The sequence below is a fragment of the Lytechinus variegatus genome, chromosome 4 (genome assembly GCF_018143015.1).
Source record: "Lytechinus variegatus isolate NC3 chromosome 4, Lvar_3.0, whole genome shotgun sequence".
Classification (NCBI taxonomy): domain Eukaryota; kingdom Metazoa; phylum Echinodermata; class Echinoidea; order Temnopleuroida; family Toxopneustidae; genus Lytechinus; species Lytechinus variegatus.
In genome coordinates, this window is record NC_054743.1 from 40,440,113 (window position 1) to 40,456,020 (window position 15,908).

The following is a 15,908-nucleotide window of genomic DNA, read 5'->3' on the forward strand; positions in this document are numbered from 1 at the left end:
ATTTACTATACCCTCATTTATTCATAAAATACACAATGTGCACTCTGTTGCACTTTGGTACTAAGATTTCATAGAAATTGTACAACTTTGACCCATCCCTGGCTCCTGGCATGCAAAGGGTGCTGACGAAAAATTCCACTGTCCATGTGACTTCCAAGCAGTAATTTACCATTAGCTGTATTGTTTTACATGCTGCAGTGAAACGGTGAGGCACAAAATACATTTCAATGTATGTATGTTTGATGTCCCATAAGTCACAGTTTTAAGCATTAAGTTTCCCTCATGTGCTGCCATACATGTAGACTCCTGCAGACAAGTATTGGACTTTTTTATCTACCACAGTACATGCTTGCTTCAACAAATCAAGCTGCATCTGTATTGGACTTGAAATAGCTATACTGGGGGGACATACATTTAAGTCCCATAAGTCACATGTCCCATAAGTCACACATACAGTTCGTAAACCATGCCACCTTAAAGCTGTCCATGACATTAAAGAGTGAGATGAGAATGCTTAAAAGCTGGAGAACAGTATGCTGACTGTCAGAAAAAACAGTCAGAATATCATAGGCAGTGCATGGAACAAAAAAAAAGTTTGGATTGTGTGCCCATCCCCCAGAAAGGAGAAAACTGAATATGATCGCTAAAATGCAAAGCTTGAGTACAGGTGAATTGGGTTTGTTTCACCCCAGCTTTTATTCATTTTTTAAGGTCCAGATCACTCTCTTGGTTTTCTTGTCTCCTTGGGGTATGCATCTACTGTTTGACATATGATGTGAACTTGGTATATAGTTCCATGGAAACTAAACTTATTGCAATGTCCCATCAGTCACAAATTTTGTAGTTGAGCGATCCTATGGATCCTGTCAAAATAAGAGCAACAGTCCTCAGATGCATAAGGCTACCATGAGCAGAGATATTAAAAGGGTACATACAGCGCTCCCTACCAGCCCCTGTAAATGCCAAAAAGTTGTTCAGAAGCTTGCAATCAAGTTTTCTTAGAATCATTCCTGCCGCCTGCCAATAGAAAGTAACATGCGCAATTTGCAGAGTACCGAAGTGTGACGTCACGATGTCATGACATCGAATCGGCTGGTTCTACATGTAAACTGAGTCACAGCTGCATGATCGTCAATACCTATTTGTATTTGCAAAAATGGTGATGTGTTTTGTCCCTGGTTGTTACCATAATTCTGAAAGTTGTAAAAGGGCACTGGTTCATAAAGCTAATCGTAACTTAAGAGTGACTTTAAGAACGACCGGTGATCCTTGTGGTAAATGTCATCATAAATTGGCAATGTTTTAGCATACAAGAAAGGATCACCAGTCGTTCTTAAAGTTGTTCCTAACTTACAAACAGCTTTATGAAACGGCCCTGGTTATTTTGTTTAGAACCAGGCCGCCATGACACCATGGCAGCTGACATCATCGCTTCGGTACTCTATAAATGGTGATGTCCTTTATACAGGCATTCTGAATTTCTATGAAAGAGATGACATAATAACCCAAGCAGCTGGCAAAAAAAGAATTTGTGATAGGGTGCACCCCATGATATATTATTTAACTAACTTTTTTGTATGGCCTCAAGTGTATATTTAATGAATCTTGATGTACATGTACCCTTTGCCAAATTGTGTCCCATAGGTTTCAAAATTGGCCATTTTTGGCGGCCATCATGGCGGCTATCTTGGATTTTTCATGAAAATCAATTATTTTAATATTTTTTTGCAGAGACAATGGTAAAATCTTCCATGTAAATGAATACACTTTTTACTATACAAGTATACATGTACATGTAGTTTAGATAGTAGAATAATTTTTTTTAAAAGAATTTATGCCAAAATTTTCATGTTTTTTTGTCAAAAATTTGCATGTGCACTGATATCTATTTGTTTTATTATAAACATCAACAACTAATGAAAAATATCAGCTTTCGACATGACAGAGAATACATGTATATTAACAAGAATATTGATATACTTCATGGCAGCATTAATGTCTTAATTTGCTTACATACAATACACTGAAAAGGTCATTTTCTTACCATTCTGTATGAGACAGATAGAGAAAAGCAACATTTATTTGTCCATCTGTAACAAATATGTCCTATCATTTTGTCCCATCAGTCACAATGGAAAGTGTGTACATTCTTATTCTAATTGTTCATTTTTCATCTGTTTGCTAAATATTTATGATTGTAATTGTTTATTGATTATTTTGTACTTATTTGATTACAGTTCTTAAAGCTTGCTGACAAGTTAGGAAGTATTTTTTTTTTTGGGGGGGGGTAATGTTCCCTTTATATTCATGAAGTGCATGAAAAGATGTTTCTGCCCTTTGTTGAATTTATTTCTGACACCATGGCATGAATTATTAAAGGTGTCATGTTATTAGGGAATATTTCTTCATGCTGAAATTAAGTTTGACTTCAAAGATTATTGAGAGGAAATGTAAATTCCATGAAATGAGATAGGGTCCCATCAGTCACATTCACTTGTCCCATAAGTCACACACGATTGCACACAACTACTGAAACAAATGAAATGAATCAAGTCCAATTCAAGTACTGTTTGTGAGCACTATCACTGGTGAATCTCCAAGTCCAAATTTAAAAACATTGTCATAAAACTGAGATAGATATGGCACTTTGAACAAAAGAGCTCAATTTGTGTGGTCCATCGATGTCCCATAAGTCACAATGACATTTCTGAAGATATAGCACCCTATGCAACCAAGCTGCAAGCATACATTTTTGTATGTAGTAAGTTTCAGTATTCTTCTTACAGATTAACAAAGTAAATCCATGTTTGTGCAGCTACTATTTCAGATATGTACTTCAGTTATGTGGAAAAAAGTATCAAATGTCCCATAAGTCACAATGGAATTGACCAAGTACATGGCCAAACACATATTAAAGAGAGTACTTTTTCTGTCCCAACTGAATCTGAAACTGATCAGAAACATACCACCCGTGTCACATACTTCACCTTTGGATGGTCACAGAGGTGTATCTTTTATCATCATGCATCCATCATCAAAATGAAATACTACACCCAACCAATCATTTCTCCTGATACCACAGATTTGAATTTTGATTATAGGTTATAGGGCCTACATGTACATGTACCTCCCTGGTAGTACTGTACATGAAAGCCTACAATGTACATTGTACAAGAGGCTACATTGTAGTTCAGGACTCAACTTCACAATGTTTATTGCTGTTTTTTTTTCTGTTTCATATTGTACATGTACATGTGTAGTATATACAAATTAATAACAAGTTTTAAATGTGCCAGATATAGGATTTTTTTTGTTAGGCTGAATTCAAGTTGCATGGCCATATAAAAGCCTGATGTTCATACATGCATGTCCAGGTACTTACATGTATTTCTGAATACTGGTATATTTCTGATTTTGGGCAATTCCATAAAATGATCAACCTTTTTTGTACTTCTGACCCCCATTTTTCTCAAGTTTTACTTCAGTTTATAAACTGATCAAGTCGTGGTCCTTTGAGACCAGGGGGCCGTTTCATAAAGCTGTTCGTAAGTTAAGAGCGACTTTAAGAAGGACTGGTGACCCTTTCTTACACGCTAAACCATCACCAATGAACATACCATTTCCAACAAGAAGGGATCACCAGTCGCTCTTAAAGTCGCTCTTAACTTACGAACGGCTTTATGAAACACCCACCAGTACATACTGTCAAAAGAATAAGAAATCAGAGACAGAAAATGTCATGAAGGTCCCACATTTAGGGGGCTGGACGTACATGTACATGTACAATATGGAATTGCCCTTTTGTATTGATGTACATACACATGTACATGCAGATCACGGACAAGTGATTTACAACCTATCTTGAGGTACAATTCCCACCGTGGGAAAGTTCTTGTTCTGATTCTCTGATCTATTTACAAATACCTGTGCATGGACCAAGCTCTGTGCAACCTGAGCATTGTTGACCTCGGAGATGGTATGAAAATCCTGAAATGTGGGTCATAATCTCCCAGGACCCAGTAATACACAATGGTTGACCATGGATAAACTGTCTGTTTCTGCTTCATTTTACATACATGTAGCCAACTTGTACAATGTACAGACATCTTTATTTTTTTTCAGGGCCAAAATGAACATATTTAAAAATTATTTCACTTGTCATGTCATCTGCAAGAATTAAAGGTCTATTACATGCACATGTACATGTAAGTAGGGTATGTTTTATATTTAGGACTGTGTCGGCCTACGATGTACATGTACTTCTTTCAGGGTATTTTTTCTGAACAAAATTGCAATTCATACAATGAATAAAAAAATAAAGCATCATTCTTTCATTGTTCATTCATCATGTACACAGCCAAGGACATAGGCCTACACGTAGCCATAGGCGTAATAGAAATCAGGGACATTGACTGTACATGAAGGCAAACATGAATATATGGAAGGTGGCAAGGCTGCTGATGATGATAGAATAAAAAGTAGATGCCATCATAAACAATCAACTTTCTACAGTGAGTCAGATGCTTTCCTTCAACAGTGTAGGCCTATAGTACATGTACATGTATAGTACTTGTGTAGACTTCTACATGGAGTATACATGTACATGTTCATGTAGAAACAGTTTCCTTCGCTGACACTGACAGCCAAAAAAAGAGGGCATTGTAACAATGAAATGTTTGGGATGCAATACAATGGTTGTTTGTTGCTCTTTGGGAAAGGGAAGGCCAAACTGAAGGTTATGGTTGCTTGGAGACCAGTCTTCAAGAATAGAACCACATTCTTTCTCAACAACACTCCCGATGAAAACATGTACATGTATGCCACTATGCCTGCCAGTCAGAACAGGGACACATCCCTGACAGAACAGTTGGTGTGACCTGGGTTTGACCTTTAGGTCATGAAGGGGTCAATGGGTGGAGGAGGTGGACCATGAGCAAACATTGCAGTATGCAATGTTCAATTTTGTCATTTCACTCACAAGTACTCAATGGCCAAGCCCCATCTTACAGATCTCATTTCCTTACGTTCTAGTATGTACATGTACCTCCTCAAGACCTCTTCGTTCATCGTCTACAATGCAGTTAACTCCTGGACCTCGAGTCGAACCTCTACAAAATATGGTGACCGCGCTTTTTCTTCAATTGCCCCTTCCCTTTGGAATAAGCTACATGTATCATCTTACATTCATAATGCCAAGTCTGTGAATCAGTTAAAAAACCTACCTGTTTTAAAACAGATGATTCACAGTTGTGTGTCGGTCAATTGGACATGTACATGTACATGTATGTAGTTGGGGAGGGGAGTTGCAAGAAAGAGGAGGTGAAGTGGAGTTTTTTTTCTTTTTTTACTATTCTGGCTGAGAGATCTACATGTACATGTAGCACTTTCCTCCATTCGATTCCAATCACGAATGGCGGCTGTACACTGTGTATTAAAACTGCTAGCACTGCTCCATCTCTCATCGAGACCTCATTCCTTTGTCGTATCACATGTCAAAATCACGTGACCAAACAAAAATACATGATGGGGTACAGAGGCTGAGCCTTGGCCTGACAAGGCATTCTGTTCTACATTAAGAATGTGTTTTGGTAGAAATTGTAAACCATGTAGATTACATGTACAGTATGCACAGTACATGTATGTTTGCATCATAGACCCTCATTTTAAAGGTAGGCTGATGAACATGAAGGCCTACACATACTACATAAATAGCAGTTACGTGTAGGCTTTTATAATTGATGACATGTAGGCCTCCATGTAAAGTAGGTAAGGGTTGCCTCTATGTTGTGATAAGAATACTTGCAAGCAATGCCATCCACACCAGGCTAATGTTTGCAAGGTAATTTTATTCAAAATATGCCTGGGGTGAGTGTGGGGGGGGGGGGGGGCTTACATACATGTACATGTACATCCTACATGTATACATGTATTTCCAAGGTGACCCTTGACCTCCATTCAATGGGAAACCAGTGATTGTAAAATTAGTGTCTGTGTAGTGTGTGTATACACAGAGAAAAAAACAAGTGGAATGCCTGTGGCCGTCTCACCTGCATCACGCGATTCAACATAGCAGCATTGCTGACTTTGAAAACTAACTCGCACAAGATGTTCAGTGATACATGTACTTGGTTACTCTCATTTCCACGTTTTATGAACTAGACCAATACACTTACAGAGATAGGAAGGTAATTCAACAAATACCCCAAATGTGGCCAAAATTCATTGAACTCACATGACCTTTGACCTTGATCATGTGACTTGAAACTTGCACAGGATATTCAGTGACACTTGATTACACTTATGTCCAAGTTTCAAAAGTCAGATCAATAAACTTGCAAAGTTATGATGGTAATTCAACAGATAACCCATTTAGCCAAAGTTCATTGACCTTTGACTTTGGTCATGTGACCTAAAATGTGCACAGGATGTTCAGTGATACTTGATTACTCTTATGTCCAAGATTTATGAACTAGACCAACATACTTTCAAAGTTATGATGGTAATTCAACAAATACCCCCAAATTCGGCCAAAGTTCATTGACCCTAAAGGCCTAAATGACCTTTGAACTTGATCATGTGACCTGAAACTGGCACAGGATGTTCAGTGATACTTGATTACTATTATGTCTAAGTTTCATGAATCAGATCCAAAAACTTTAAAGTTTTGATTTTAATTCAACAGATACCCACAAATCGGCCAAAGTTCATTGAACCTAAATGACCTTTGACCTTGGTCATGTGACATGAAACTCATGCAGGATGTTTGGTGATACATATTTGACCTTATGTCCAAGTTTAATGAACTAGGTCCATATATTTTCTAAGTTATGATGACATTTCAAAAACTTAACCTCGGGTTAAGATTTCGATGTTGATTCCCCCAACATGGTCTATAAAGTTCATTGACCCTAAATGACCTTTGACCTTGGTCATGTGACATGAAACTCTGATAGGATGTTCAGTAATACTTGATTAACTTTATGGCCAAGTTTTATTAACTAGGTCCATATACTTTCTAAGTTATGATGTCATTTCAAAAACTTAACCTCAGGTTAAGCTTTGATGTCGACGCAGCCGCTGCCGTCGGAAAAGCGGCGCCTATAGTCTCACTCAGCTTCGCAGGTGAGACAAAAACCAGAACAAAACGAAAACAAAACAATTAAGCAAAATTATTAAAATACAAACAAGAACAAAATAAAAGCAAAACAACAGCCAGAACTTTGCAAAATTCATACAGTAGGCTATGTGCATATCACATTGCCCACTGCTGCAACAGTGAATAAAAGAGGTTAATGAGGTGTTCTTTCACAAACGCTAAATATTCAAAAACCTCAAAACCATATTGAAATGGACTACTCAGAAGAATGGAAGGCTTTTATAGGTGGGTGAGTAATTCCCATTTTATATTTGACAATATAAAAGCTCCTTGAAATCTCCTTTTAAAGATAAGTTCCAGTTTTGGTAACGATCTCAAAGTGACTTTTTACAGAATCTAATATAATGACCACCCAAGTGTCTGTTTGTATAAATAAAAAATATGTGCCAAAGGATTCTGGGAGATATTGTGTAATTGCTGAGAAATAGGCAAAATAAGCGCGGATTTTGTCACTTCCGTCGGGTCTTTATTCCAGCAATAATAATACCCTGTCCCACGTGTGCCTACATGTATCTGTGTTGGTGATCTTCAGTGTGAACGTTTTTTCAGCGTAGATTTCAAGATTTCACAAAGTTCAGTTTATGTAACGGTACCAGATCTAGATCCTCGATGATATACTGACAATTAAGCCTGGTTTTACAGACTTTCTCATGAAATCATTGTTTACTGCAACTACTGGCATTTCTCTTTAAACTCTGAGATTACAGTGCTCAGAACTTAGAGAACAAAATAATGGAGTAGCCCCATCCCAACCTCTGCCTTGCTACTACACCTAGTTCCAAAATTCATGTTAAATCCAATAGGAAGAAATTGGAAGTTTTTTCCCTTTTATGTTCGGGGGAATGGGGGTTGCCAACTGAATGCATCATCAACATTTTGAAAGTTAAGAGTTTGTGAAGAGAGCCATCTTTAAACCAGTTGACCTTTCTGTAATTCTTCCAAATAATGAAAAGGACTTGAAATCTAACGAATTCACTATTTTCAAATTTCCAACAACAGAATCACTTTATTTTCTGGGTGCCTCCCCGACTAACACTCAGGATGGCTTGACAGCCTGAATTCAATACCAGAATCACGAAAATGGCCTTTTGATCTAAAGTTTTTACCCTATTTCTAGAAAGATGCCAGGAAAAGATGGCTGGATATGCCACTCTAACCTTCAACTCTGAGGCATAAATCAGACCACCCTCCTCTGGTTTCACAGCATGATATACTTAGCCATGGAGCATAAAGTCATGCGTAATTGGCTGGTTCTGAACCAACTATCACAGTACTGGTTCGCTTCTGAACGGCCAATTAGGCTGCAGTGGGGAGGATCGTGTTCTTTCCAAGCCATGGGCTATAAACTTCATTTTGTTTTTAATGGTAGAAGTGTAAGAATAAATCATGATGTACATTGTACAATGCAAATAAAATTTGTTGAACAACTGTAGCTGAATTACATAGAGGACTACATGTACAGTGTTTGTGTGTATTTTTCATCCCTTGTCCATTTCAAATATTCCATGTAAATATTCAGAAATAAGGATATATGTACACTTTTCATAGTATAAATATAGCCCTATACCAGGATTTTGTTTACCAATTTTTGATTATTTCTTCTTTAAAATACTGAATTAATATGAAGTGAAGAATTATTTTTTTTTTTTCAAAATGGAAATGCCTTGTAGATTTTGCATGTATTGCTCTGTTTTCACTTTGGATACTGTTGTACTCATGAGCTACATGTACATGTAGCCTACCTAATAGACATGTTTCTTTTGTTTTTTTTTTTAATTGACAGACATTGCTGGCATATTTTGCCCTTTCAAATCTGACTTTCTGCCCTTCAAAATATGACTTTCTGAGGCATGAACTCTGTTGTCCTGATCTTGAACTTCAGTTCCAAAACAAACAATAGCTTGATGGCTTCTAAAAATCTATTAAAATCATATTTTTGGTGGTTTGCTTCAATGGAGTTCCTGAAAGAGTATATGAGGGCATCAGTAATTCAGAAGTCCTGGATTGATCATGCCATTATTTTTTAAATGTAAAATACCACAGAAAATGTAGTACATCATAACGTTCATGAACTCCGACATGTACATAAACATGTACATGAAGTTGCATTTTATACTGTTGGTGAATAGAATTAAGTTTTTTCATCTATCGTGTCCATCATACAGTTGACTAGGTGACCCTAAAAAACAGACATATTAATACTTTCTTTATAATACTGTGTACATGTAAGTTTACAAACAGAATAATTTCATTTTAATTTTCATATCTGTAGAATTAAAAACATAGAGAAAAAACTAAACTTCTCGATACTAACCCTGGTCCCTCTGCAGTTCAAACAGTGCATAATCTGGAATAGACAGCATACGCATGTCAGGGTGAAACTTCTCAATGAGGGTGTTGACAACATCTCGAGTGCTGGCCGTGCTAGACACTCTGATGCACTTGGAGTTTGATGATCCATCAGTTGCGTCTTGGAAAAAGAACCGCATCACTCCATGAAATTCCAGATTCTGAAGTCGAGAAAGAAAACATTGAAATGTATTGAAAATACGTACTGCATGAGTAATGAAAATATGAGATTAGTAACAACTATAATTTGCCTCTCAACTACTGTACAACTACAAGTACATGTAGATCAAAATGCAGTCCTGCCCACAGATCAAAAGTTTGGTGTCTGTTGAAAAGTTTTCAACTTGAAATGTGAACAGGTACATGTACTTACATGTACCTTGGAATTTACATGTACCTTAAAAGTAGGCAAAAAAGTACTATACACAACTTCATATTTGCCCCTCTCTATCCAAATGTTGGTACCTAAAACTTATTTGGCGTTGAGTGGCATGGGTAGAGCATGGACAAAGACAATTTTCATCTGGATTGTACGTGTTCAGGGACCTTTTCCACACCTCTTCCAAAAGTGATTTGAACATGTTGACAGTTTGACTGTTCACAACTTCATCTGGTAGATTATTCCATTGTGCGACAACTCTCTGAGAGAATAGACCTTGTCACAGCTTTGAACGAACATGATTCTTCTGAATTTTCAAATTGTGTCCAGTACCGTGTTTCATAAAGCTGTTCATAAGTTAAGAGCGACTTTAAGAACGACTGGTGATCCTTTCTTGTGGTAAATGGTATATTGAATTGGCGATGGTTTAGCAGGTAAGAAAGGTTTACCAGTCGTTCTTAAAGTCGCTCTTAACTTACGAACAGCTTTATGAAACGGCCCCCAGGTGTTCTCTCTGATCTAGACAGTGTAAAATATTGGTCTGCACAAAATTACCAGTCACTAAAAACACAAACATATATACGTTTACAAGTTTCACTGCCATTGCATCTGTAATAAAAACAATATTAAGGGGGGGGGGGAGGTTTCATTCATTGTTGACAAAATGTTCCCATTTTTCATCAGAATTCATATATTTAATTGCAGCACAATGAATATAATAAGTTATATTCATTCATCTACATCTGATAGACCTCAATAAAGTTGGCATGCTTTTGCTCACATTTGCCAGGAAAGCTGTGTAATACATGTACATGTACAGTTTTTTGACGCAAAACAAATGGCATCAGCCCAGGGTCCAACAACTCAATGTGTTGGGGAGGATCAAAAGATTTCAATGGCCCCTCCCCATTCAGAGTACAGATTATGGAATGAATGGAGATTGAGAGTGGGATTATCACTGAACAAAGGGAGATTACCAAAACAGTTCAGCTTTAAAGTTGAATTAAGAAGGGGGTGAGTTTCCATAAATATGGGTTCCACACATAATATAAAGTATATATCAGTTGTTCAAACAAATAGCATGTCACAAAAATCTTCTGCCTTCTCGATATTTTGCTTTGAAAGTCTATGAAACTAGCCACCTGTCAGAGCCCGAGAGACGAGTGTACAGAAAAATCACTCTAAGTGTGACGTCACCGCAGGGAATTTAGTGTAAGAGGTGCCTGGGTGTAATACAGAAATGCTATGCAGAGAGAGAAAGATGATTTTACAATTTTTTTTCAAAGCAACTCAAATCAAACAAATATGAATCATATGTACAAATCTTTACTTTACCTGTATAAAGAATAGTATGAATAACTATCATGAACTCTTAAATCATGATGAAAGATTGAAAACAGTGAGTTATTGAATGATATTTTCACTATTTCTCATTTATTTTATCACGATGTTCCATCAAGTGAGAAGCTGGAAAGTAATTCCGGCGGCCAGCTCAGCTCTGCGCACGCTGCATGCCTATATATATGCTTTATATACAGTATCGCCCAAAATAAACTTGACAGATAACGCACGTGAAACGCGCAAATCGATGTGGGTCTGACTATCGCAATATTAACGTGCGTGAACGTTAGGCTAGTCTGTGGCAGATATCGCCGTGTTCTGGCCGGTGATTCGGCGCACGGCCACGGCCGCGAACTACTTTCTCGAGCTGCGATAATTTATCGCGATAGGATTAGGACTCCAAATCAGCGAGCCCTTTTCTATACCATTTGCAAAGATTGTGGGCATAGATTGTTTCTTTCAATTACATTTTCGATAACTGATTGGCTTGGAAAACAACTCACATGTAGAGATCAGCGGAATCGCTCTGCTTTAGAATACGAATCTAGTCCTAGAATCTACTCGTCCGCGCATTACATGCCCGTCCAGACTACTAGCAAACGATCTCGGTTACTAGCCTTAGTTCTCCGCCGTACGCGCGTGCGAAATGAAATGGGTTGATAGACGCTGACTACGAGTTTGTTTGCCAGTGCAGCTGTCCCAAGCAAAGCACTTGTTAACATTGTAATGATGAAAAGATTACTCACAATCGTCCCTCAGACCATGGACCTATTACATGCTCAGACCCAACCAATAATTATCCCTTTTATTCTTTCTTCCTTCTCCAGCTCTAGCTAGGGTCCGAGTATACGTCTTTGAAAATCCCCTCCATCTGCCTGATGCTGACTCTTTGCTGGCTGAACCAAATCTCAAGGGCCGTATTTAGAGTCACATAGCTTTTTGCATCATCATTATTACTACTATTATGATTATTATCATACTCATCGATGTTATTAATTTTACCACTATAGCGGGTTTTTTTTTTTCGAATGAGACCCTAGCCCTATAATTACAATTATTATTATTTGCAGTTATCAGTACGATGCAACTGATTGTACCTCTCTATTAAAGAGGTATAACTTAAGCTTTACATTTGAAACAATTAAGAGAATAATTCGTCGAATTGGGAAGTCTTTAAATCAGCTTTCTGAGTAACATGTGATGACAGTGCTGGTTTTTATGATCGTGATGATCATTATCGATAAGAAAGGTAATGACGGTGATTGTGATCCTAATGATGTGGCAATGACAAGAATGGTGATGATGATAATTATGTTGAGATAATGGGATGGTAACAATGATCTTATTAATTGATCATTAGAATTATGAAATAACATAGGCGGCGGAAGCAGAGGACGGGGGGCGTGCCCCCTAAATTTTATTGTTGATAACCTGTTTTTGCTTGTCAATTTTGTTTCCTGCGTCCACTCTAAATTCACGTGGACCCCCCCCCCCCTCCCTTGAGATGGTTTTTGTTCCCCCTAAAATTTAGGTTGATGACCTTTTTTGTGTGTCAAAAAATTTAGGACCTCCCCTAAATGTTTTTGCTCCCGCCGCCAATGTGAAATAATCCCGAGAATAGCAAACAGTGATCATGGGCGGCGGATCTGAGGATATTTTGCGGTGGACAATTATTGATGCACCCTATGAAAATAGGATATATCCCCTGCTTCGGCCCCTCGGTGATGATTAATTAATGTTTTATGATGTTGACGGTGATGATAATGAAGGTGCCGAGAATGATTAAATCCTAAAAGTTTGATGATTATATGTCAATGATGATTATTGCGATGGTGATGACATTGCAGTGGGGAGGGGGCATGTATGCAGTTGTGTTTTGTTGAGATTCCATTTAAAAATTAAAGGTAGGTCCTATACTGAACAGTTTCACCGCGTGTTTCTCACCAAGGCGAACTTCTACTTCAAGCTATCAGTAATTACAGAGCTGCAACTCTTCAATTGGTTCGAGATTCCACCCATGAACCTCAAACAGTGAACGAATGAACAATAACCAGGTAACATAATAATAGCAAACGATGTCAATGGACAAATTTTTCTCCTTTGGTCTATTTGTCGTATGGTTGCCATTACGTGGGCAAAAATTGATTACATGGTGACTTCTTAAGAGTTCATTGCCTAAGTTTGGAATTTTTAAGGGGAAGGAAACGCACTGCATGGATTTCCCCCAAGAAATATGATTTTAAAACTTGTATTAGGTTTTTTGGTACAGCTACATTTGTCAAAATTTTAAAGAAAAATTGAATTTTAGGATTGAAAGTTAAAAAGAGGATCTGTTTTCACATTCACAATTAGGCAACTGGTTGATCTATATACTTTTTCCACTTGTCCTTCCGAGCTAGCACACCTTTAACATGATATGCCGACACGATGATAAGACCTACTCTTATTTACCTATAATCATGCTGATATCGATTGACCTAAAGGCTATATATTATAACGTATGCATCCACATTTGCGAAGAATTTGATTTTCAATTTTGTACTCGACCCCCCCCCCCCCCCCTTCACAGAAAATTCTGCAATTTCCCCCAAAGTTTAACCCTGGCCAGGCAGTATTAGAAAGTAATGAATAGATCAAATGCCAGTAAAATAACCAGAGAACCAAATAAACGAAAATCCCTACTCCACAACCTGAGCCTCGAAAAAGAGAGGCTCTGCCAAGACCAGGCAAATGCAGGACTTGTTCTTGTACTTTGTAGTTGTACCGTGCCCATGGAGCTCACAAGTCAAAAGACGGTGGATACAGTCAACAGGATCAACGCGTGTGCAGCCGTCCGGACTTGGAAGTTGTGATAAAACAATTCCACGGCACGCACAAAATTTACAATTTGAAGCCAGCCCCAGGATAAGGAGAAATATACCAAATCGCGAACAAATGACCTTTCTCCGTCGACAAGACAACAGTTAGATCTAATTTCATTAGATAGAGCTCGGTGTTGGCTTCAAATTGTAAATTTTGTGCGTGCCGTTTAATTTTCGTTTCACGAGTCTTAATATGGTATCTGCAAATTGCAAAAAGCAAAAATCAGTGCAGTCGAGGCATAAATAGAAAAAATTACGAGGTAATTAATTATGAGCAATAAAGTCATATTTTAGCGTTCAGAAAATTTTGAATACATTCAGACCACCGGGGGGGGGGGGGGTACTCACGAAATAAGGCATATGTGCTGCTGGAATGGGTCGCTTTTTTTAAAAAAGAAATCCCTAAACATGGGGTTTGATTTTACATTTTATGCTGAAAAATCCCTAAACATGGCCCTAATTTTTAGATACTGGAATTAAACGTGGGTCCATATTCTCCATTTTTTTTTGGGGGGGTCAAATTTTAATAAATCCCTAATAATGGGTACCTTTTAGCCAAAATGACCCATAATGGTTATTGGTTTTGAACCTTCAGCCGCACACCCCTGTCCAAATCTAAGTACCCCCCCCCCCCCGATGTAGAGGCAGAGGAAACGTTGAAACAAATAGAAAGGAAGAGAGTAAATGGAGCCAAAATTGGGCACAACGAATGGTGAAAATAAAGTAAAATGAAATATGATAAAAGCCATTTTGTCAGGATTAAACCATGTTCTATATACGCAACCTTAGAATAATAATAAATATGGAATATACCAATATACGTTGTTATTACCCAACTGTTGGACCAGCTAGATTTGCACCACGGGGGGGGGGGGGCTTTAACCAATTTATCTATGCTATATATTTTTTTCAAGTTATGTTTTATTAATGAATTATCACATACCAATCCTTAACATGATAGTGTTAAAAATAAATTAAAGATTAATGATAAATCATAATTACGATAGATTGAAGTGATCAGGAAAATGACGTGAGAGAAAAAAGGAGAGGAGGAAGAGGATATGCATATTTTTCATTAAAAAAAATCATACTATTACTGTAGTCACTTGCATCGCATGTAGGCCTATATTTTTACTATAATGTGATATATATTTTTTTAATTTTGAATAGTTGAACTTGAACTTGCTTTTGATACAGTGACCTGAATGTTTTCATAATTTGTTATTTGGCAAACATCTCCTTCCGCCGCCCCCCCCCCGTTCTATTTATGTTTCTTCCATTTGTTTTTTGAATAGACAGATCCTTACCTTAATACTCTTTCTCCCCTCCATCTCCGAATTCTCTGAGTAATCACTTCCTTTCCGCTGAAATGATAGGGAAGGAGTGCAGCTCCTTTGTCTCCTTACATGGGGAGTTTCCCCATGACAAGGCAAAATGTATTCCCATCAGGATGGGAGACCATCCTGATGTGCACGTTTAATGAAGTGCATAGTTTCAAAGTAATGACATTTCAGAAACTTTTCAATATTTGCTGAGATTTGATATAAACGAGACGACACCCAAAACTTTTTTTCTAAAATCTTGTACCATTATTTGAGAACTCACATGGTGTAATAAATCATGTTATCGACCTGGTACTCTTCATCAATACAGCAAATAAGATGTTCGATTAATTGATACACGTTTGTAAAAAGTAAAACACACACATTATTTATTTCATTGATTTATCTTTTTTGTCTTGAAGATAAAATAGGCGTAATTTCTTTAGACCATTCAGGCGTCCAGTGTTAATTCACATTCAAACCGCTACACAAGAGATCTT

At 37.6% G+C, this 15,908-nt stretch overlaps 1 protein-coding gene across 3 annotated transcripts in view; it reads right to left on the bottom strand.

The window, feature by feature from the left end:
• Nucleotides 1-15,908, bottom strand: part of LOC121414046 (afadin-like) — a 76,288-nt gene that overhangs the window by 48,029 nt on the left and 12,351 nt on the right. For all 3 annotated transcript variants that reach the window (XM_041607093.1, XM_041607092.1, XM_041607091.1), the window contains exon 2: nt 9,471-9,666. In XM_041607093.1, the coding sequence (XP_041463027.1) occupies nt 9,471-9,666 (196 nt within the window). The remainder of the gene's footprint in view (nt 1-9,470; nt 9,667-15,908) is intronic.